Source organism: Anastrepha obliqua, chromosome 1 (genome assembly GCF_027943255.1).
Source record: "Anastrepha obliqua isolate idAnaObli1 chromosome 1, idAnaObli1_1.0, whole genome shotgun sequence".
Taxonomy (NCBI): Eukaryota; Metazoa; Arthropoda; class Insecta; order Diptera; family Tephritidae; genus Anastrepha; species Anastrepha obliqua.
The window spans coordinates 26,266,590-26,291,393 of record NC_072892.1 but is presented as its reverse complement, the minus strand read 5'-3'; the positions used below and the strand labels follow the sequence as shown (position 1 = coordinate 26,291,393).

Genomic DNA, 24,804 nt, shown 5'->3' with positions numbered 1-24,804 from the left:
CAGCAGCGGCAGAGATAAACTTACACAGAAATTTCCGTAATGAGCAAATTGCCGTTCTGAGTGACAGTCAGGCGGCACTCATGACCCTATCGTCCTCTGAGATCAAATCCTCACTGGTCCTTGACTGTATCGAGAAACTTAATCTACTAAGAATGCACAATTGCATCCAGCTAATTTTGGTCCCAGGACACAGGGATATCACTGGGAACGAAATAGCGAGAGAGGCTGCGGCCACGCCTTTAATAGGACCTGAGCCCTTCCTTGCTATGGCTTAATAAACCATCAAGGAGAAGCTTAGGAATGAAGAGCTAGTGCTAAGGGAGGTTTGCTGGCACCAAACTATAGGGCTACGCCAGGCGAAATCCCTACTGGGAGCGTACAACCAACATTGGTTTAAAAAACTCATAACCCTCTCCAAGGATGAACTGAGAATGCTCGCGGGCATTCTCACAGGCCACTGCAAACTGCGAAGTCATCTACACATGATCGGGTCTGGGTCTAGATGAGGTACTGCGATGAGTAGATGGCACAAAAGACCATGCGGTCGAAGTGCAAACCTTATAAAGAATCTATCTATCTAATCTGATTGCCGGGAGGGCAACAAAGTTGCTTAATGAAGATCCGTCAAGTATACCTTTTAAATGGCTTTCTGTCAAGCTTACAGTTATTTTATTTTGGGTGTCTACTTTTCGCCAAGCGTTAGCAAGTGGCGAATAGATGAAGCAACTGATAGAAATTAAATTACATTTGCTTGTGAAATAGTGAGTCATACCAGTCTAATGAGGTATAAAGACACTCGCAAGCGACGAATCTTGTTCGATAACTTTGTTGTTGCTTTCAAATGCAAATTGTTCGTCAAGTGAACCGAGCAGAGAAGTGGCGAATAGAAGAAGTATTTTGACTGTTGTCTGCTTTAAATTTTTTGTTCTTTTAAGTTTTTCTAAGTTTTTAAATAAGTTTTTAGAACGGTTCTTAAAAATAATAAAAATAAATATGCATGTTGAAACCACACAGAGGTGAGAGTAATTTTCTTTCGACAAAAAATATGTAACCCAGTTACCCAACTTGACGCAGCTGCACTCCTTACTGAGAAAAAAACTGATTGTAATTCCATCCCAAGAAGAATTTCCGGATAAAAATCGATCCACATTCGTCAACTTTGCTGATCCAGAACTGCCGTTCGCTTCGTCAAACATGAAAATACAGTTGAACATGTTTTCGTCCTCTTTCAAAGGATTCCAAAGAATCCTCGTACAAAATTCCAAGCGCATCGGGGTTTGATTTGCTTATTATTTGATTATTTTAAGGCCCTCGCCTCATTTGAAATGGTGTTTTTTGGGTGTATCTTTAAAAGCGCGTAAAACGGAAACTATAAAAGATTTTTGTTTTCAGTATTTTTTTTTTTTGATCCATTGTTAAAAAATATTTTTTTTTTGTTCGTTGGTTCGAGGCTCGTTCAAAAAGTTGTTTGTCAGCCTTCAAAAAATGGTGCAGTGATTGTCTGCTGATATCCATTTTAGAAATTAGTTGCTGATTGTAATGCCTTGAGTGCCCTATCACGCCCACCACGAAGGAGCGTTCTAAACTGCCTCAAATGGTGTCATATAATACAAATATATATTATATATTATATATTTTCCCCCTTTTTTTGTAACACATTAACAAGGTGGCGCAAAATTAATCAGCCTATGGGAAGATTTGTAATTTTTGCAAATAGCGTCGTACGTCAAACATATTTGACATAAATGTTTTTATTTAATAAAAAATGTTAATTTAGTAAGTTGGAATAATACTAAAAAAAAAAAAGATGTAAAACTGTGTTCTTTATACTGTATTGGTAAAGAATAAAGCATGCAGTGTAAAATTCAAAAATTAATTTCTCGAGAACAAAAAAAACCCATCTCTATAATTTTCAGTATCTTGTAAGAAGGGTTCAAACTTTGATAAAAAAAAAATTTTATAAAATTCCACAGTGTACTTCGAGTAAAAAAACAACAATAAAAAATTATTGTTTAAACAAATTAGCTAAAAATTATTTTTTTTATTTTTTAAAAAATATATTATGAAAATTCAACTTTTTCCCTGTAATTTTTTAAACAACTTTTTTTTGTATCACTAATATATTTCAAAATAAAAATTATCGAAAAAAATTTAGTATAAAAATTCAATAAACAATAACTTGCAAAATAATTGAAATTTTGCAAAACCCTTTGGCATGCTTCCAAAGAGTCACAAACACAACAAAATTCCAAAGTATAAAGAAAATTGAAGGACCAACTGGTACTACTTTCATGGAACGCCCCATTTGTGAAGTAGGCAGCTGCAGTATACAAACAGAACAGCAAGGGAACTCGTAAAGATCAAAATAAAGAATTCCATCACTCAACAATTTTTTTATTTAGTAAAAAAGTTATTCAAAAATGAAATTTGATGACTAATTTTGCGCCATATTGTATTTATCTGGTGTTGTTTTCTATTTTAAATACGTGGAAAATTTGCCTTAAAACATATTAAATTTCCAACGCAAAATTTTGTTAAGGTGGCAGTGCTACTTGGACTCTGGAAAGCGCCAAAAAGGACAGCTCTTTTCAAGAACTTTCAAAGTGGAACTAACTTTTTTGTAACATGCCTTTCTACTTCTATATAGGCATATTTTTATCTAAATATCGAAATCTAACACTTCACTTTTAACCCAATTTGCCACTGGGCGGCATTTTGAAAGAGAACTCGAATTTTCCAAGAGGTCAACAAATTGTTTTATTAAAAATCTATTTTTATACAAAATTAAAATGTATTATAACAAAATGTTCATGTATTGAAAAATTACAATCGGAGTCCAAAAACACAGCAATATATTTATAGCAATTGAAAACAGTCACTAAAAATTTTTCATGCGCTGAAATTAATTATAATAAAGGGTGGTTAAATTTTAAGGGCCGATGTTGAATGTGAGCCACACCTGAACGTCAAGTTTTTTTCTGCATTTAATTTGACATTTTTCAATTTCAGACTAATTCAATTTGAATTAAGGGAAGATACACAATCGAGCAACGCGTTAAAGTTATTCAGGCTTATTATGAAAACGGGCGTTCAAATCAAAATGATTATCAAAGAAAATCATCTTCAGTGATGAGGCACATTTTCACCTCAGTGGATTCGTCAATAAGCAGAATTGCCGCATTTTGGCGAATGATAATGCAAGAGTGATTGCACCCTAAAAGAGTGACTGATTGGTGCGGTTTATGGGCCGGCGGCATCATTGGGCCGTATTTTTTCCAAAATGAGGCCGGTCAGGCAGTTACTGTGAATAGTGTTCGTTATCATGAGATGATAACGAACTTTTTATGGCCCGAATTGGAAGATATGGATGTGGACGATATGTGGTTTCAACAGGACGGTGCTACTTGTCACACAGCTAACGAAACAATGGCTCTTTTGCGCGAAAAATTTAATGGCCGAATAATCTCACGTCGCGGCGATGTCAAATGGCCGCCAAGATCATGTGATTTGACACCGTTGGACTTCTTTCTTTGAGGTTATTTGAAAGAAAAGGTATACGTCTATAAGCCAGCAACAATTCAAAAGCTAAAGGATGAGATAATTCAGCACATTAACGGCATAGAACCTCAATCATGCCTCAGCGTCATCGAAAATTGGGACCATCAGATGGAGGTGTGCCGCCGAGGCCGCCGCGACCATTTGGCCGATATTTTCTTCTATACATATCATATTGAGCCAACCAATATTATCATAACAACGAGAAATTACATTAATTTCCTAAAAAAATTGTATTTTATTTAAAATCAACAGCGGCCCTTGAAACTTAACCACCCTTTACAATGCAATTCGTTACATTGCGCCCGAAATGTTAGATTATAGCGACAGTATTGTTGAAGCTGCATCTGTTCAACTGTATACTTCTGTATGGCGTCCGAGGTCGTGCGATTTGACGCATTCGGAGTGTCCCTTTGCAGATGTGTTAATTCGTAGGCAAGGCATATTCATTAAAGGTGGTGGCACCAGACCAACAACAACGTTTTGTACGTTTGATTTTCAAAGCAAAGCATTGGCAAGGTAGAAAAAAAAGAATGAATTCACCTTGTTTCATTCCGAGCTGACAGCCACATGGACACGGCGAAAGAAAAAAATAAGTCAGCTAATTTACCGATGCCATCTTTAATAGATTCACCTTGATTCGAAGGTCTATGCGAATACATATACAGCAAATTCAGCCATTTTTATGTGACAAACTCAGCGATTTTTAGTTTCCCAGATGCGCGTTGTCAAATAAAATTTCAGCTGACGCTTGAGCGATGTACAAACAAAAAGAAAGTTGAGTGCACATTACGGACGCGATTTGTTGTTTTTTTTTTGGAACTTTAAAAATCGAATGTCCTTATTGAAATACCCTTAAAAGACAAATTCACAATGGGTTATGGGTACTTGGAATTTTCTAAAAAACGTTTGACTTTTAGAGTGGTCGATGTTTAGTTTAATAATAATAATAATAGTATACCAATAACAATTCCATTCGGTACACCGCATTGCACTTCGAAATACAAAATTTTTGGAAAACTTTAATTGAATGAATTATGAATTGAGGCTTCTGACCTTTCTGCAAATAATGAAATATATTAGATGATACAATATTATTAATATGAATGGCATACGTGGTTACGAATTCTCTTGAGATAAAATCTTATCTCAAATCTTGCATAAAATCTTAAAGCACCATAAATCACTATTTTCAATGAGAAAGACGTTGCAATTTTTTCTCTAATTATTATATCGGATATGTATGCACAAATAAAATTGATCAAATAATATAATTAATTTCTTAATTTTATTACAAAATATTATTTCTTAGATAAGATATTAAGTAGGAATTTCGTTTGCAAATTTGTCTGTATTTTTGAAGATCCCATGCGAATCATAAAAAATATGTGAATATATATTTACATATATTAATTTTATAATAGGACCATCAACGGTAGACTGCTAATACTGTCCTTTGTGAAAAGCTAGCATTTTTATTCGTGTGTATGAAACAAAGTTTAATAGCTTAGAAACCAAATTAATTAAAAAACACAAATCAAATAAATTTGCCTTGTTTTAAGGGGTTAATATATATTATACTAGCGTACCCTCGCCCGCTTCGCTAGACCATAAATTCAATGATTTGCTGAAAGAGAATCAAACTAATACGAAACAAAGCAAATTCTTTGATACAATTTCATTCGAACTTTATTGTAACACTTTTTGGTAGACAACGTTTTTGGTTTTTTCATCTTTCGCGTGAATAATGACGATAGTTTGCCAACTCGTGAGCAAGCTACATACAATTGTCCATGAGAAAAAATTGGGTATTCTAAATTAATACCGCACATTTGTAGAGACTGTCCTTGCGCCTTATTAATTCTCATAGCGAAGGCAAGGCGAATAGGGAACTGCAAACGTTTGAAATCGAATGGTAAATCCGCCGGAATCAGTGGAATTCAGGGTATCAAAATGTCTTCTCCTTTGTACTTCCCTTTCAAAATTGTTGCTTCGATAACGTTACCCATTAGCTTCTTCACAGCGAGTCTGGTACCGTTGCAAAGTCGGGGCACATTACTATTGCGCAGCATAATAATCGGTGCTGCAATTTTTAATCGTAAATTATGAGGTGGTAAGCCTGGCAAATCGAGTGAGTTTAAGAATTCAGTTGGATAATTTACGACCTCATCTTGATCAGTAACAGTGTCCATTGACTTATACGCAACTATGTCACCAGGTATTTGATCTAAAATAGCTGAATTTATATCATTGACGTCCTTATTTTTCCCAGCTAAAATTGCTCTTTCGCTGAGTCAATCATGGTTTTTGTTAATGTTGAACTATGTTTGGAAATACACTCTGTATCAATGCCTCTTTAGACTGTGCAAAAGTGCAGAAATTGTTAGGCAATGTTATCATTCCTGTTGTTTTTGAAAAAAGGTTTATTTTTTTTGGTTAAAAAGTGTTTTTTGAAGTTTTGAAAAACACTTCGCTCTAACAAATTTCTTCTCAGTTAATTGCTGAAAATTAAATATTTTGAAAAAACTATTTTTTTTTAATTTAACGTTTTTGAGAAAATTTTGTTCTTGAAAAAATTTCATACTTTTGTAAAAGTTTAAATTGATTTGTTAAAAAAGATTTTTTTCCGCTTTGAAAAACACCCCCTCGAAAAAATGTATTCTCTATTAATAGTGGAATATGAAATGCTTTGAAAACACCATTTTTTTTTAATTTTGTTTGGTTTTCAGAAAATTTTGTTTTGAAAAAATTTCATACCCTTGAAAAAGTTTTATTTTATTTTATTTGTTTAAAATTTTTGAAATTTTTTTTTGTAATTTTAGAAAAACACCTCTTCGAAGAAATTTCTTTTATCTTTTTGAGGAAAATTTGGTTTTGAAAAAATTTCATACTTTCGAAATTTTTTTATTTTACTTTATTTCTTCAAAATTTTTGAAAACAATTTTTTTTATAATTTTCGAAAAACACCCCTTTGAAAAAATGTTTTCTATGTGTCATAGTGGTATTCCATTAACTTTTAGGATTATAGTCAAATACTTACAAATATCTACGCTTTCACAAATAGCAACAATAAACAAATTTCCTCAAAACCAAAAAATTTACTTTTTTTCTAAAAAAATTCTGAACAAACAACGTAATAAATTTAGAATTTTGTGTTCACGAAAAAACAGTATTGTTTTTATTGTATTAACTGAAAACCAAAATGTTGCAAAAAATCAAAACAAAACTAAATTATTTTTTTGTGTTCATTTGGTCCATATGTTCCATAAAAAGTTGATATCGTAAATATTATGCAGGGTCTGATACACGCAAATTTCCATTGACCATTATAGTGACAAAATTATCGGTCACCAATTCCAACAGGATTTCAAAATCAGAGTTGGAATGAGTTGTTGTGTGGTGTACTTCTGAAAAAATGAGAAATAAACAAAATAAATCTAAAAATTCGAATTCTAACTTTATCTTGTGTATGTTCTTATTACCTTTGAATTTTTCCAATGAAGCACCATTCATTTTAAATTTTCCAAGAATTTTTTTAACATTTCGCGTTTCTTTCCTTTTTCATTCGATTCCAACATTTGTTCATAGCCGAAAACATCGTTTGCAAACGCATTCATTTCCATATAGAATTGGTCAAAGAAAGCATTGCTCAATTGAATTGAAACATTATTTTCATAAATACTTAGGACCTTAACTAATGCACCTTGGTACATACCTAACGCAGATATTCATCGCGACCTTGACATCGATACTATTGATGAAACAATACAAAGCGCTAGCAGAAGACACATAAATAGATTATTAACGCACACAAATCCTATGATGAGAAGACTACCAAATAAAGAAAAATCTACCCAAAGTCGGCTTAACCGTCAAACACCAACAGATCTTGCAAAATCCTTGTAATCAATTGTCAACTAATCGTATATGTCATTGTTTGTTAACCACTTGTTTTTAGATAATATGTATATATTTCTTCTAATGAGCTTGGAGGCATTGGCCCTTCAATATCACTCTCATTCCATCTTTTTGTAAATCAAATTACTTATTGTCTAACGACAGGTGTAATATTTTATGGAAGAAATAAAAAAAAAAAAAATTTCATTCGAATCATTTGAAATTTCTGTATACAATAACGAAAAATTCAAAAAAAGTTAAGGCCCGAAATTTTGGTCAAAAATCGTTTTTTTTTTTGAGAAACCGCCATTTTGTCAAAAAAAAATTATTTTGCTTATTCCTGCGATTAATTACTAGATTTAACATTACTTTAACGAAATCTGTTTGGTTTTTTTAATTTCAGAGGATCCAGTTCAGAGATACATATATTGGCCACCTCTCGGAGATCAGCTGTAGCTCCTTTCCAAATATTTTTACTAATACTAAGTCTGAAAAATACATAGTTAAAAGATAACATAATATAGGGTTTTTTAATAAGAGGTGTTATTTTGATATTCAAAGAAAAATTCTGTTTTTCAATATAAATAATCGGATGTTTATTTCATTATAAAGAGCAAGGTATGCCGTTATCAGTGGAAAATAACATCAGGCAAATGACCACCGCGACCACGCTTACAGGGCAATATCCTTTTCGTGAAATTTTCCATAACTGAATTGCAAAGTGGCTGCCCTATGCCCTCGATAGCCTCACGTATTCCATCTTTGAGGTCTTGAATCGACTCTGGGATGTTGGCGTAGATCTTCTCTTTCACGTGGACCCAAAGAAAAAAGTCACAAGGTGTTAAATAACAAGATCTCGGTGGCCAATTGTGATCACCTCCTCGGGTCGGAAACCTTTCCCGTAAAATACCAATGGTTTCGTTGCTTGTGTGGCACGTAGCGCCGTCTTGTTGAAAATAAACGTTGTCCAGATCAATACCATCCAATGCCAGCCATAAAAAATTGTTAATCATCTCTCGATAGTGCAATCCATTCACCTGTAACACCTGTTATTGGAAAACCCTTTATGTGTACAAATTTTTAGGTCAATAAATTTAAAAGTTTTCTCAAAAATTCTGGAAATTTCGCTTTTTTCGGCCTTCTAACTGTATATAACCCTTCAAATATATACATACTATATATTTTCGTGTCCAAATTTTTCTTTTTCTTTAATTCTTCTCGAGAGGTTAATATATTACACCTTTACTCATATTTTAATTTTTCTTTAATTCTTAGATTTTTATACAATAATTTAATAAATATATAAGAATAATAAGATTTTTTTATTCAATTTGTTCTTGTTGAGTTCTCAAATTAACTTGAAAATTAAGATATAATATAACAAAAAATGGATATTTTCAAAGTAAGTTTATTTTTCTGACGCCACTCTCCAATAATCACAGCTGAATTCTCATAAAAAAGATTCAGAGACAATAATATACATACATACATACATTCATACAAACAAGTATTAATTTTGGCTCCAAAATAAAAAGGTGACCGGAAATTTTTTAAGTGACTCTTTCACTTGTTTTGATGCGGCCGAATTTCGTTTAAAAGTTTTTTATCTACAGAAAACAGAAGCAATAAACGCAAGCAAAATTGGTTGAAACCTTCATACACTTCGACGCACAAAGGTTGGCCCATCCGTTCTTCCTGATTCAATCAACGCTGAGATAGCAAACTGGATGGTGTTATCAGTGGCTCCTCTCCAACATCCGATGGTGCCGGCGAACGCAATACACAAGTGGCTTTCGCATTGCTCTTAAATTGACGACGTGATATCCATGTGACAATCAGAAAGATCACAAAACAAATGAGCACGTAAATAGTAAGTGTGGCCAGAACCTGCAAAAATATTATAGCACCAACCTTTTTCATAAAAAATTTCGCATTATTCTAGCGAAGAGAGCGTTTTGCGCCAAGAGAACTTACTACCACTAGACCTTCCAATATGCCCTTCAACCAATATGGTATATAACCGTTTTCTGCTGCTATGGGCGCCACTGTAGGCTTTGGACCATCACCACCAACTGGATCAACGAATTGAGATTGCATTAAATTATTGAACTCTTCATCAAAAGCATCGACAGCCCGTTTCGCGCCAAAATGTTGCTGTTGTTGCTGAGGATGTGGTTTATTTTTGTTGTCGCATATTTCCTTCATTTTGCTGAACGGTAAGTCGCCAACATTTTCGCCATTGTTTTTCTAGAAAGGCGTGAACTATGAAATCTAGAGAATATGTAAACAAGTGAAATTTACAACAAAAAATTTATAAACAATTTGGAAAAAAATATAAAAAAAAGTCTACATTATACTTCATGTTGTGCTGGAAAGGGTAGAATATATACAAAATTTAGGGAATATGTAAAGTTATGAAATTTACAACAAAAAATTTAGAAAAAAGGTAAAAAAAAATTTAATAAAAAGTTTACATTAAACTTCATGCGGTGCTGGAAAGGGTAAATTATATATAAAAAATTTAGGGAATATGTAAAGTTATGAAATTTACAACAAAAAATTTATAAACAATTTGGAAAAAAATATAAAAAAAGTCTGCATTATACTTCATGTTGTGCTGGAGAGGGTAAAATATATACAAAATTTAGGGAATATGTAAAGTTATGAAATTTACAATAAAACATTTAGAAAAAAGGTAAAAAAAAATTTAAAAAAAAGTTTACATTATACTTCATGCGGTACTGGAAAGGGTAAATTATATATAAAAAATTTAGGGAATATGTAAAGTTATGAAATTTACAACAAAAAATGTATAAACAATTTGGAAAAAAATATAAAAAAAAGTCTGCATTATACTTCATGTTGTGCTGGAAAGGGTAAAATATATACAAAATTTAGGGAATATGTAAAGTTATGAAACTTCCAACAAAAAATTTAGAAAAATTATAAAAAAAAATTTAAAAAAAAGTTTACATTATACTTCATGCGGTGCTGGAAAGGGTAAATTATATATAAAAAATTTAGAGAATATGTAAAGTTATGAAATTTACAACAAAAAATGTATAAAAAAATTAAAAAAATAGTTTGCATTTTACCTAATGCGGTGCTGAAAAGCGTAAAATGTATAAGAAATTTAGGGAATATGTAAACAAATGAAATTTACAACAAAAAATGTAGAAAAATAGAAAAAAAAATCCGCATACTTCATGTTGTTCTGGAAAGATTAAAATGAAAAAAAAATTGCGTCAACTAGATTTAAGGCCCCGGCGAGATTCGAACTCACGATCTCCTGTTTACTAGACAGGCGCTTTAACCAACTAAGCCACGGCGCCCTTATCACCCATCTCTCTAAAAGCATATTAAATACCCAAGTCTACCACCTAACAATAAATTCATTTCACTTAACAACAGGGTGGCCAATGCACTTTTTGGAACTCTAATAGTACTTTCCTATTTTTTTTAGTACAACCATAAATAGTTTCTTAAGTGACTTTATGAAATTCATTTCTTCTCAACACCTACCATTTCTGGCGCTTCTTCATGTCCTGTTTCGTCATGTTCAGCTTCGTCTACGTAATCACCATTTTGTATTCGTTTCATATCTTCGGCAGTAAAAAAGTTTTCCGGAATTAGACAGTCATTGTTATACAAATCATAGATCATATTTGGCTTATCACAGCGTGGCACCTCATCACAATGTTGTGTGGTTTTATTATAAAAACTGCGCTGCCCAAAGTAACGTTCTTCACAGTTGACGGGTGTGCAATTCTGCAGATATTCTTTATCCCAGTTTTTGCAATCTTTATAGTTTGGCCCTTATCATTTAAGTAAAAGTAAAGAATAGTTATTTTATATTCGAATACAGTTTTTCATATAATTTAGTTTTTAACTAACATTTCCTTAATGTGCGTCCTTCGGGATCTAACGTTGTAAAACGTGTATCAAATTTAATGCTGTGTTTCTGATGTTCTTCGATGTTTCGAGCATTTTTTGATGTTAAAACGATCGGGCATGATCCCACACGATTATACAGAGACTTTGGGTTTTTTTAAAAACAAATATGATAGTTACAAAAAATGAAGTCAATTTTTATTAATATTTTCTTACAACTGTTGGCCAAATCAAAGATATTAATTCTGTGGCCCCCGGTTGAAGGACTCCGAAACTTCCGCCCACCACGCGGCCAGCCTGAAAGTTATGCACATTATATATTGTATTTTTAAAACAAAAAAACTTCGAGTATATATATTTACATTTTTCATAATTGTATTTTCCGTTAAATTTACACAACAAGAGCCATTTGAATGTATGCGAAATTCTAATGGCTCTGCTTCTTTGCACCGGACATTTTTAACTGTTAAATCTGTGCAAAAAAAAAAAAAACATTATTTCAAATTCTTAAAATTAAAAATTAAATAAATTTTGTTTCAGTTTAAGCATTCTTAAATGCTTAAGTAGAAAAAAAAACTTGCAATTCTAATAATCATTTTTATATTAGGCTGCTACGCGCAGAGTTATAATACCCTAGAAAACTGATTTCACCGGATATCAAATTGTTAAAAGCGTAAACAATTTTGTTGCTTAAACATTTACACTTATTGTTCGATTCACAAACAATAAGTGTGATTTACATTTTTGACGTGATAACGTCTTATAATTCTATGTAGCCGGCTGCACGCACCAAAAAATGCGTCGTTACCTTGCTCGAACAGCATGTTATGTTAAGTTATGTTATGTTATGTTATGTTATGTTATGTTATGTTATGTTATGTTATGTTATGTTATGTTATGTTATGTTATGTTATGTTATGTTATGTTATGTTATGTTATGTTATGTTATGTTATGTTATGTTATGTTATGTTATGTTATGTTATGTTATGTTATGTTATGTTATGTTATGTTATGTTATGTTATGTTATGTTATGTTATGTTATGTTATGTTATGTTATGTTATGTTATGTTATGTTATGTTATGTTATGTTATGTTATGTTATGTTATGTTATGTTATGTTATGTTATGTTATGTTATGTTATGTTATGTTATGTTATGTTATGTTATGTTATGTTATGTTATGTTATGTTATGTTATGTTATGTTATGTTATGTTATGTTATGTTATGTTATGTTATGTTATGTTATGTTATGTTATGTTATGTTATGTTATGTTATGTTATGTTATGTTATGTTATGTTATGTTATGTTATGTTATGTTATGTTATGTTATGTTATGTTATGTTATGTTATGTTATGTTATGTTATGTTATGTTATGTTATGTTATGTTATGTTATGTTATGTTATGTTATGTTATGTTATGTTATGTTATGTTATGTTATGTTATGTTATGTTATGTTATGTTATGTTATGTTATGTTATGTTATGTTATGTTATGTTATGTTATGTTATGTTATGTTATGTTATGTTATGTTATGTTATGTTATGTTATGTTATGTTATGTTATGTTATGTTATGTTATGTTATGTTATGTTATGTTATGTTATGTTATGTTATGTTATGTTATGTTATGTTATGTTATGTTATGTTATGTTATGTTATGTTATGTTATGTTATGTTATGTTATGTTATGTTATGCTATGTTATGTAAAAGTATATTATGTTATGTTAATGTTACCTCATTCTCTATATTTATACAAAATATCTATCAAACAAATAAAATTAAAATTTTCTTTTGAAAAATGCAACCATTCAATCAGTATTTTCTTATGACGTTATCACGTTAAACTATCGTCAGTAAACCGACTTTACAGACAACCTCTTTTTTTGGAAACGTTTTTTCGCTCATTGTTTTTGTACTAGAGAAGGAATAAAAATCGCAGCGAAAAAAATGTATATTAATGTAATTGCGATACTTATTATTAATAAAATAATATAGATAATATTTTTTTTTTGGTCAAAAATTTCACATTTATTTTTGAGATCAAATATACATATAAGTTAAAATCTGAGTTTCATATCTTCAGTGGAATATAGAAGCTAAAATTTAACTGTTATATTTGAGTAAAAAGGCTCGGTCAAAAAATAAGGCGAATGCTGACTTTTTTTAAGTCAAATATATGTAATCATGTATGAATAATGTTTTTTAGCTAATAAGCATCCCATTGCTACATTCAACTGTCAAATAGACAAATTCTATCCGACAGACTTTTTGCTGGAAATTCCGAAATTAGTACTTTAATATTATTATATTTTCGATCCTTTCGGATGGATGATAATCTTTTTGAACTACTTTAAACATTTTTTTTTAATATGTCTACCGTTTATTTCAATTTCTTTAAAAAAAAATGTATAAACTCTGTGGCGAACTTTTTTATTGTTATAAGTGTCAATTTTATTGTTTCAATGGGCTGGTACTCGTACATTTCTATGCTCGTCTAATCAAATTTTGCCGAATTTCATTATCTAAACGTATAGCCTTTTTTAAATCTACTACACTTGCACTCTCTCTCACGGTTGAAATAGAATCAAAACGGAAAATTTACAAAGTTGATTCGACTTGCTTTCATACAATAATAGGTTAATAAAAAAGTATTTGTATCTTCCTCTAACCAATTGAACAGCGTCAACCAACTTGGTTGTTGTTGTAGTTGTAGCAGCATAAACATTCAACAACTTGGTTGTTGTTGTAGCAGCATAAACATTCCCCATACTTACATACGGTGAATGCTGCTGGAGTGACAGTCCTTGGCCGGATATAAATCCGGGTCGTTTCGGTAACGTAGAACCGACTGTCGTGGAAACGTTCATTTTTTCAACAACTTGGTCGCAGATGTTGCTATCTCTACAAATTTTTAGCAATTAGTTCAACCAGTTGGATGCCATTTTGAATGGTGTAGGCCTTAAATAAATTAAAACTTACCAAATATAAGGCCAATATCCATCGGCTTAGGTATGCGTACAATAACTTTGTTAACAGTAATCTTAGCAGCCACGCTATTAGTAGTAAAATATACCAAAACCCATATATTTAAGATGCGCATATTCCTGAAATATAAAAAATTAAGCAAATATGCTGCTAGCCTTCTTGCATTATTAAAAGATTTTATGAATATGAACTGGTATTTTACTACTTACTACCTATGCAGTTTTGATAATAACTACTACTTGTGGCTGTTGTTGTTGTACTACTATTTTTACTATTTGTGCATGCCTAAATTACGCCCTACAGCAACCCTAGCACGCCTAATGTCATTCCAATCGAATTCGCCTTTTGTCGTCCGTTTTGTTGTTGTTACTCATTTGTTGCAAATAGTTATTTTTTAGTTTATCTCCGTAAAACTGCAAATAACAATTAATTAAGGTGGCATGGACATGGATGAGGAGCTCACATTTCGGGATTACGCTTTACTTAAGCGTTACAAATTCAACGATGAGCGAATGTCAACAATCACATCTCGCGAACAGGTGAGCTCCAATTAGTTGTCATCGCGTATGCGCCGAGAAGCTATGAATCAAACAAATCTTAATCATGAATATATTTTACTTTGATTGCACGTTATTGGCACATAACAGCAAAAGACCGAGAATTCCATTGAAAAATGTTTCAATCGCTTTCAACAAATGCAGTACCTGGACGCAAAGGTAGCGAAAATTCATCGAGAAGAACATCAACGTTATTTGGAATCAATGCTACGCCGGTTACCCGCAAATTATGAGTGCTTGGACAGTAGTCGGCCATGGAATGTGTATTGGATATTACAAGCAGCGCACTTACTAAATTTTACTTTTGACGAAGATACCCTGGAGCATGTAGTGCAGTTCCTAACAAAGTACATAGTTGAAAAACCTAGCTTTTTTAAGCTTACTATAACAATTTTATATAAGTTTATGCTAGTGCAATTTGTCTTTTTGCAGATGTCGGCATCCGAATGGCGGTTTTGCAGGCGGTCCCGGCCAGTATCCCCATTTAGCGCCAACTTATGCCGCTGTGAACAGTCTATGCATTATCGGCACACCGAGTGCGTATCGTGCCATCGACCGCGACTCTTTGATGCAGTTTTTGCTTTCTGTGCGAGAGCCAGATGGTTCATTTCGATTACATGTGGATGGTGAGACGGACGTTCGAGGTGCATATTGCGCTATCTCTTGTGCCAAATTGACCAATATGCCTGCAAAAATGTTGGCGAAATTATTCGACAAGACGGGTGATTGGATCGCTAGTTGTCAAACATATGAGGGTGGCTTTGGAGGAGCACCGGATCTGGAAGCACATGGCGGTTACACGTTTTGCGGTATTGCGGCCTTGGCAATGTTAAACGAAGGGCACAAATGTGATACGCAACAATTGCTGGTAAGTGTTAATAGAAAATGTGTCAGATGAATGTTTTGATAATAAATAAATGGTTTTACTGGAGAAATGGAATTTGCAACGTCAAATGCCATACGAAGGTGGTTTTCAGGGGCGTACTAATAAATTGGTTGATGGCTGTTATTCCTTTTGGGTTGGCGCAACAATACCCATAACACAAGCCATAATATCCACAGAAGGTATAGATCATGTAAATTATACATAAGAAAGTATGTAATGAAGGCATGTTTTGTATGTTTTTTTTTTTCAGCTGAGCCAGTGAAGCACTCTCTTTTCGATAGCAGTGCGTTACAGGAATATATTTTGCTTTGCTGTCAAAAGGCGAATGGCGGATTGATTGATAAGCCCGGCAAGTAAGTTTTTGCGGTTTTTGAATGTGCAACATGGGGAAAAATTGTACATTTTTTTATGTTTTTAACGAATTAGACCACAAGATCTTTACCATACCTGCTATACACTAAGCGGCGTCTCGATTGCCCAGCACTCAGAGTCTTCACTCAATCCTCAAGTGCTAGGAGATCCTGTAAATGAGCTCTCACCAACACACCCACTCTTTAATGTACCACCACGTGCTGTTGCCTGCTCATTAGCTCACTTTGAGCACCTAAATCAGAAATTCAATGAAAATACAAGGGCGTCCAGCTCTCAACATGATTCGACGCCTAGCGGCGATGAAGATAGCATTGACCGCGAGACAGCATCGAGTGAAAGTCCTATGGAAACGGAGGAAGGCATAAATGGTACTGAGGAAGAGGAAGCGCCAATTTCATCTGTCAGCTCATCAATATCAAATTGATTAAAAATTAGCAAGCATTCGCCACATTACATATATCCGAGAGTCATACTTAAGCATCTATTGTAATGAAATCTTAGTGAAAAACAGGCAATGTGCAATTTTTCGCTGCTCGATCGATGACTTTAAAAATATTATTGCAATTCAAAATGATGTAAATTCGTAAATAAAAAAATTGATTCGTATAAATTTAATAAGTGTAAATTATAAAAGTACAATAGAATGCCTCCCGATCGCTTAATGGAAGCAATGCCATGATCTACTCACTCGCTAACTGAGCACTCGAAAAGCGTCCTCTTACTAATGACTTGTATATGTATTCTCTAATGCAGTTTTTAAACGTTTGTTATGTTACTCTTTTCTATTGTGAAATATTTCTAAAATAAATGTCAAGTGTCTTAAAAAAAATTCTTAATTGAGCATTTACGATTATGTCAAGGTTCATAGACAAGTAGCAGCAACGTTGCCTTTTTAATTTTTTTCTATTTATTTGGCCTATAAATTGTCAATTTTTGTTTATAGATTTTGTCATTCTATCGACTGCAGGCAAAAACAAAATACATTGCTCTTGTTTTTGTTCTACTGCTGCCATCTGTCTAATGTGCGTTGGTTTCTGCAATTTAAGACTTTTAAATATAGACTTGCATATGTACATATACTAGTCAAAGAGCCATTGTTGGTGTTTTAAATTGACATTTAAAATGTTCATCTGCCTTCAAAGTGCCTCTTCGCAAATTGATCCATTTGTAAAGTAACCACCAATTGAAGCCACCACACACCAAACGACTTGCGTTCTATTCAAACATTTCGGGACTAATGAAATCCATAACCGGTACTGGTATAGTGGAGTTTTCTTGTTTCAGTGACTTTCTTGTTTGGGTTGACTTCAATATTTCAGTATAAGAAAACAAGCACATAGCCTTCCGCATCATATGCACCTACCATACCAAGATCTGAAACATAAATTGAAACACATAAGACAAAAAGAAAGGAAAGGAAAAAAGAACCCATTTTGCTTACCATCGTCTTTGCGCACAATACACAGTTCACCATGTTTCCATTCAAAATAACAATGCAATAATACGACGTTATACACTGATAATCTTATTTTTTTGCGTTTCAATATAACTGTTACAAATATTTTGAATAACAATATAGAAATAAAGAAATATGTAAACAAAGCGAATTTGCCTTGGCACAAATTTTTGACAGAGGTGCCAATTCGCCTAAGGCGAACTAATAAGCTCAAATGATACCACCAAGGCGAATTTATTACAGGTGATGGCATTCACATATAAGTAAATCCACCTTGGATACCAAGGCGTTAGAGCCCATGAATAAACAAACAAAAGGAAGGGGAATTACTTGTTTGTGAAGAAGAGAGTAGGCGAAAGCAATGGAAGCAACCAAACATAAGAAATTATACGCGCACACACATACTTTCTAACCACGGATCTTCCGCATAAAAACGCAAAAAACTGCATTTGGAGGCTTTATATAAATTTGTGCTTTCACAGTTTAGTGCACGGCACTTCGTTTCCATTAGTTTGATTAGTTTAAATATCACAAATAACAATATTACCAAGCCATTCATTTCATTTTTTTCAATTTTCACAAACATCTAATTTTTCCTACTTATGTTTGTTTTGTATTGCGAACTTAGCTGGCGTAGACTCGTCAAATCGCGAAAAATAAAGTAATTGTGTTTTAATGGCGTCACCGTAAATACTCTATTCGCTTTGTACAACCAAGGCGAATTGAATACTGACGGTGGAGTCTTCCAAAAACAGTTACTTCATTTTTCGCGATTTTTACAAGTCTAACGTCAGGCACCTTAATAATACAAAACAGGCGTCATCTCTTATTTTATCATTCTTGATGTATCCTAGCACCGTAAGTGAAAGCAATGGAAACTGACGAACACCAGAAATTATATATCATACACACACACATTTGCTTGCCACGGCAGCATCGGTACGAAAAGTAAAAGATTTATTTGGAAGTATTGTTATTATTAATGCTTTTATTATTTAAGACGCGGGATTTCATTTTAATCATATTGTTAAATTCATAAGACACAAATCTTAAATCATAATATTCACCAAGCCATTCCCTGAAAATTTACAAATAAGTGTCCTCTCTTCTTTTTATTTGTTTATTCGCATTACTGACGTTACTGTTGTCAAAATCACGAAAATAAAGTACCGATTTTCGAAACGCACTACTTTCTGTGCTTTGCCCTACTGTCTTGGAATGTTGGCAGCCCTGCTTCAGCATTTGACAATGTTCAATGGTCACAATAAAAATACAGGCTAGGCGAATCAACACAAGGTGACTTTGGTTTAGCAGTAGATTTTCTTTTTCCTTGCAATTTAATGATTTAAATATTATTTCAGTTGCCTTATTTGTTCATTAACAAACTCATTAAAATTTTTTACATTCAAATCGCTGAATTGCAAAAACAAAATACATGTATATAATGTCGTCGCCCTACCGAAGTCACCCCCTTATGATTTCGCCTTGTTCATAGCATTGCGGTTCGCGCGCCTCTACCGAATTTATTTCAACATATCTTTTGTAGTCAAAATCTGCCATTTATTCCGCAAATTTAAGTTGTGTTTAACTTGCAACCATAGAGAACCTTTTAACGCTTTCAAAACGTAGGACGCTGATATAAATCTATTATAATGGGCCTATTAGATTTGTGCGAGGAATATTTTGACGAGCGAGATATCTACAAGCTGCTGGAGTTGGAAAAGTCGGCATTACCAAAGGATATAAAAAAGGCATATTACAAGTTGTCTCTACAAGTTCATCCAGACCGTGTTAAGGATGACGAGAAAGCCAATGCCACAGAAAAATTCAAGGTATTATCGAAAATCTACCAAGTTCTTTCTGACAAAGACAAGCGTGCTTTATATGATGAACAAGGTGTTGTTGACGATGAAGACGATATGTTAGATGGAAAACTCAAGTCATGGTTGGATCTATGGAGGCAGATGTTCAAGCGAATCACCGAGGAAGATATTTCTAATTATCAAAAGTCCTATGTAGGTTCCGAATTAGAGCGAAATGATATGAAGAAGGCGTATTTATCGAGTAAGGGCTGTATCAATCATATGATGAATGAGGTGCCATTCCTAAATGTGGAAGATGAACCGCGTTTGCAGAAGATCATACGAGAAATGATTGATGCCGGTGAGGTGCCAGAATATAAAATATTTACCAATGAGCCAGCTCAGAAACGACAGCGTCGGCACAAAAAGATGGCGCGCGAATTGAAAGAAGCAGATGAGATAAAACAAAAAATGCGGAGTGAAAATAATCTGGAAAGGCAAATTATGGAGCGTAACAAGTCTCGCGAGGCGGACTACAATTCACTTATGGATAGGCTAATGGAAAAGTATGGTGCAGATGATGATAGTTCGGAGGTTTTCGAAATCCGCGGAAAGAAATCCAACTCTAAGAACACATCATCAAAAAAGAAAGCAACCGGAACTCCATCGAAAGTGAATGGCGTGAAAACTGGAAGAGTAAACAAAAAGCGCAATTAAACATAAATCTATCCTTAAATATATTTATTTTATACGTGGGGGTTATTTGTATGCTTAGATGCATCGATTTAATTTGAAGCAAGCAGCGTAATTATAATTTTTGAATTTTTTCCACTTTTCGGTATTAGAGGAAATATAATACAAATTGGATTAATCAAGGTTTATAATTGATATGTTGTTTTACATTCACAAGTATAGTATATGTGTAACGGTTCCAAGAAGGTATTCAATGACCAAAGTTAATTTCCCATTAGACTTAAGAAGTTGGGTGTTATCACATGAAAGAGCTAATGTTCTACCATATGTACATATATCTACTGAAGATTCAGTTTCTGCTTATTTCATTACCTATCCTCATTACTTACCATCTTCTATTGCACAGGTAATGTAAAATCACTTGGTATACATATTCTATATATCTCCATATTGAACCCTAAAGAAATGTATTACCACCATGGACAACCTAAAGACAGTCTGAAGATTTTTTGCATTGTGGAATTGATAAGCAATTATTAACCGTTATATTGAGAAATCAAATATATTTTTTACTGGCGAATGGAAAGTAATTAATTAAAGCAAATCAATTCAAGTTAAGCTAAGTATTTTCTTTCTGGCTGGAAGACCATTAAGCAAAATAGAGCATCGGTTCAACATGGTCAAAATAATTCATAGTTATATATTATCCTTTAACGGCACTATTCTCAAAATTACACCATGCATGATTAGAATACATATAAAAGATAAGGTGTATCTGCTATCGTGAGGTTAGAATCCCAAGCTTGTGAAATTTGAGCTCTGTTAGAATTATCTATGCTGTTAGAAGCCATGGAGTGATAATTTTCACATTCCTCATTTTTTTTATTCCCTAAAAACGTAACACGGTATATAGAAGACTAAAGATGGCGCCTTCCGAAACCGGTACTTAAATTGTCGCAATTTTGACAACCGGCTGACATCATGCACTATAATAATACGAAACAAAAGAAAGAGAAATTACTGATTAGTAAATATTCCGTGACTGGCTTGTTAATATTGGAATTTGAAGATTTAAATTAAGCAAACTTGCGAAAATGTAGGGCCGCGTGTTAAATGGTGACAACACGAATTGTAAAAATTGTTAATGACGCCTTGCCGAAAGAGTGTGTATGTGCGTGCATATAATTTCTCAAGGCGAATTGAGTATATATGGTGGCGCCATTAAAAAGCAGTTACTTTATTTTTCGCAATTTTGACGAGTCTTACGTCAGCGCAGTTCACGATACAAAACAAACAAAAGTAGGGAAAATTACGTGTTTTTGAAAATTCAGTGAATGGCTTGGTATTTTTGTGATTTGTAAGATCCAAGCTAATCAAACTAATGAAAACGAAGTACCGTGTGTTAAATTGTGAAAGCACAAATTAATACAAAGCCTCCAAATGCAGTTTGTTTGCGTTTTTATGCGGAAGACGCCATGGCAAGAAAGTATGTGTAATTGTGTATAATTCCTTGTGCATGATTGTTTTCGTCTATTCTTCCTGTTCACAAACAAGTAATTCAGACTCTGACTTCTCTATACATTAACTTTCCTATCACAAGCATGTAAATTCCCCTCATTTTGTTTGGATATTCTTCAGACCCCGCAAGATGCAATAAAGTAGGAGTTTTCGAAAGGAGCCACTTTCTGTATTCTATTGCTCTTAAAATTTTCAGGGATGCTGTCAATGTAAGCGTCACAATAAATACCAAATGACAGCTCATTGTTTCATAGATGTTGACAATTTATGATTTTAAATATTTCATAAAACGATTTGCTAACTTCATTCAAACTGCTGTCCCGATTGGCAATTCATTGAAATTGACCATTGAAGAATATCAAAAATCTGGTGTCGTGACGTTAAGTAATTTTCTTTTTTCATTTTATTATTGCATACAGAGTTGCGGTGCTATTTTGTTCTCTATATTTTTTTTTTAATTTTATCCCGCATTTCAACCTTCTATATGTATTTATATAAATTTTGTTATTAATCTATGAAGTTACAGCTGTTCTTGAGTCGGTGATGGCGAGAAATTCGGTGGAACAGATATGTTTTAGCAGTGAAATTCACGGTCTTCCCTAGACATTTCTGTTTTAACAGAGGTCTTTAACATAATTTATAGACGGTGTATACGTGTGGCTAAGATTTGCCGAATCAGCTGGTTTTTACTTTTTGTCGTATCTTCTTCTTTAGAAAACTTGTCCTTTTATTTTCCGTTTTGCAAACAAATTAAAAATTTATTCACTAAAACTAAGTAAAATCCCGAAATGGAGCACAAGATAATACTGAAATGCCGCACTTGCTTGGAGGATAATGAAGAGGAAAGTATGTTTGAGTTATTTATGGAAAATGACACCGAAGCTAACGAGCCATTACAAAAATTAAGGCTCAGTAAAAAAATCGAGAACTGCTGTGGCGTGCGGGTAGGTATTTGTGAATTCATAAGTAATACGAAATATATGTAGAAGCATTGGTTTATAATTTCTTCTCTCCAGATTCGACCGTCATCTGATATGCCATCAAAAATATGTTGGAAATGTTTTGAAATGACAAGAATGTGGTATAACTTTCGTCAAATGTGTTTGAATTCTCAGCTTTACTTAGAGAGTTTGTGTGAGGATCGAATACGTCCAGAAGGCACTGATGATGTAGAATTTTTAGAGTACCTGATGGAAGAATTACAAGTACACCGTGACAAAGTACATGAATCTGCCGATGCTATAGAATCTGGTTCCGATGATGATGACGATGATGATCTGGGTTTACTTGTAGATGAAGAAGACGACGGTGTGTATATAGAATCAGAAAATGATTTAGATCGTTGCATCAAAGAAGAACCACAATTTGGTGACGATAAAAGCAATGTTGAGACGCCAAATAAAACGCTCAACAATCCAACGACAATAACTGAAGCTAATGTTGACAAAAGTTCGGAAACTGGAAAACAGCGAAATGTAACGAAATTAAAAAAGCGTATGTATCGTCCACCTAGCCCCACATGTTATATGTGCTCCATTTGCGGCAACGTTTACAACAAGAAAGCTACTTTTGTGTACCACATGTCCCTGCACAACAACGTCAAGCCACATGAGTGCGAGTAAGTTTACCTATCTAAAACGGAATTAGTAATTTTTTTTTAATTAAACATTCAGGCTCTGTGGCAAATCATTTCGCCAAATATGTGAGTTAAAGAATCACATGCGACGGCATACCGGCGAGAAGCCCTACAAGTGTTCGTACTGTGATCGCCACTTCATAGATCGTAGTGAGAAACATCGGCACGAACGGTGATTACTTTTGAATATTGAAATATAGTTTTAATTTGTTTTATAATTAATATTTCGCATATTTATAGTGTGCATACAAACACGCGTCCATATATTTGTAGCGTTTGCGGCAAAAGTTTCATGTACTCCGCCATACTAAAGAACCACTCCAAACTGCACACCGGTAAAAAGGATTTCAAGTAAGTATGCATACGCATGCATGTTTGTCATACTTACCTACTATAACATCAGCAATAGCTAGTTTGTTCGCTGAGTAATTGATATATATGTATAATAATGAATGTATTATATTTTTAGTTGTATGGTTTGTCAAAAAGCATTTACACTTCAGCATCAGCTAAAGGCCCATTTACAAACTTTGACCCATAAACAAAAAGAGGCGCATTATATTTCTGCGGGCTACGAGGTCGTTTATGAGTAGATCACAAGCTATTGGCTGGCGGAGCGGTCACTTCTATTTGTATAACACATAAATGCTACTTGCGTACTTCAGCTACGAACAAATGTACATACATACATACAAGGTGCGTACGGTGTTTGAGGACAACTTGAGAGTAAAACTAATTAGCTTTTAGTTTGAGCAAAATGTAATGTAACTTCACGAATTTTTTACACGACATTAACTTATTATATATCTATAAAATCATTGAATAAAATTTCCATTAACTGCAATAACCGGCTTGATACGGGTCCGAAAACGATTGCATGCCCGAATCAAATGCTCCTTATTTATATTGGCCATAACGGTATAAGTTACAGCCTTAATGCAGGGGATTAAGGTCTGCGGAGTTTGATGACCAGAAGTTCTGGATTATGTGGTCATGAAAATTTTGAGCCGTTCAATCTTGTATCGGTAACGCTTGTTGTAAAGGAGCAGAGCCTTGCTAGAAGATGTGTGGGCTGTCACCGCGTACACTATTAATACAGAATTTCCCTGCGATCTATACGCACTATCCTGGTGGTACCGACTTCGTTTACTAAGCCAAAAATCTAAATACGCGTTGAAGTCCCAACTATCAATCGATTTTCGGAGGAGACAGCGTCATGGTGTGGGATAAAACGGGCCCAAAAACCCTTAGGTATAGGAATAATAAACAGATTGAACTATCTGGCAATATTATTGGTGATTATTGTCTTGTGCAGGATAACGACCAAAAACATTCCGCCGTTATAATTAAAGAATGGTTCTTGTATCACGTACATAATTACGCCGCATTCTCCAGAGTCCAAATTTTAACCTCAATAATCTGAGAGTGTACATGGAGTCCAAGTTACGTGAGCACTACGTAGATAATATAAATTAGGTTTAGGTCGCTCTTCAGGATATATGGTAAAATATACCAGGGATGGCCACACAAAGTATTAATTCTATGTGTCA

At 33.6% G+C, this 24,804-nt stretch overlaps 4 protein-coding genes and 1 non-coding gene across 7 annotated transcripts; 3 read left to right on the top strand and 2 right to left on the bottom strand.

The window, feature by feature from the left end:
* Positions 1 to 8,878: 8,878 nt before the first annotated feature.
* On the bottom strand, positions 8,879 to 17,700 carry LOC129246345 (uncharacterized). Of its 3 annotated transcripts, none has more exons than XM_054885080.1 (9): positions 17,591 to 17,700; positions 16,838 to 17,523; positions 14,329 to 14,453; positions 11,706 to 11,815; positions 11,560 to 11,640; positions 11,347 to 11,488; positions 10,975 to 11,267; positions 9,427 to 9,699; positions 8,879 to 9,363 (listed from the first exon to the last, which is right to left on the bottom strand). In XM_054885080.1, exons 3-9 carry the CDS (start codon positions 14,447 to 14,449, stop codon positions 9,157 to 9,159), a joined length of 1,227 nt encoding a protein of 408 aa, XP_054741055.1. In that variant the 5' UTR covers positions 14,450 to 14,453; positions 16,838 to 17,523; positions 17,591 to 17,700; the 3' UTR covers positions 8,879 to 9,156. The 3 variants fall into 3 exon arrangements, with proteins under 3 accessions (XP_054741055.1, XP_054741066.1, XP_054741075.1); XM_054885091.1 differs by having other exon boundaries at positions 8,879 to 9,339; XM_054885100.1 differs by lacking the exon at positions 14,329 to 14,453.
* On the bottom strand, positions 10,711 to 10,784 carry Trnat-agu (transfer RNA threonine (anticodon AGU)). The gene has a single exon. It is a non-coding gene; the product is annotated as a tRNA-Thr (tRNA).
* LOC129246337 (protein farnesyltransferase subunit beta) lies at positions 14,672 to 16,985 on the top strand. Its single transcript, XM_054885069.1, has 6 exons — positions 14,672 to 14,873; positions 14,982 to 15,238; positions 15,324 to 15,759; positions 15,824 to 15,956; positions 16,028 to 16,130; positions 16,204 to 16,985. Exons 1-6 carry the CDS (start codon positions 14,775 to 14,777, stop codon positions 16,571 to 16,573), a joined length of 1,398 nt encoding a protein of 465 aa, XP_054741044.1. The 5' UTR covers positions 14,672 to 14,774; the 3' UTR covers positions 16,574 to 16,985.
* Positions 17,701 to 19,102: 1,402 nt separating the features above from the next.
* LOC129246355 (J domain-containing protein CG6693) lies at positions 19,103 to 20,291 on the top strand. The gene has a single exon (XM_054885110.1). The coding sequence runs from the start codon at positions 19,258 to 19,260 to the stop codon at positions 20,122 to 20,124; it is 867 nt and encodes a 288-aa protein (XP_054741085.1). The 5' UTR covers positions 19,103 to 19,257; the 3' UTR covers positions 20,125 to 20,291.
* Positions 20,292 to 22,097: 1,806 nt separating this feature from the next.
* Positions 22,098 to 24,139, top strand: LOC129235635 (transcription factor Ouib-like). The gene is made up of 5 exons (XM_054869581.1): positions 22,098 to 22,562; positions 22,635 to 23,236; positions 23,292 to 23,426; positions 23,495 to 23,605; positions 23,724 to 24,139. Exons 1-5 carry the CDS (start codon positions 22,407 to 22,409, stop codon positions 23,845 to 23,847), a joined length of 1,128 nt encoding a protein of 375 aa, XP_054725556.1. The 5' UTR covers positions 22,098 to 22,406; the 3' UTR covers positions 23,848 to 24,139.
* Positions 24,140 to 24,804: the final 665 nt, after the last annotated feature.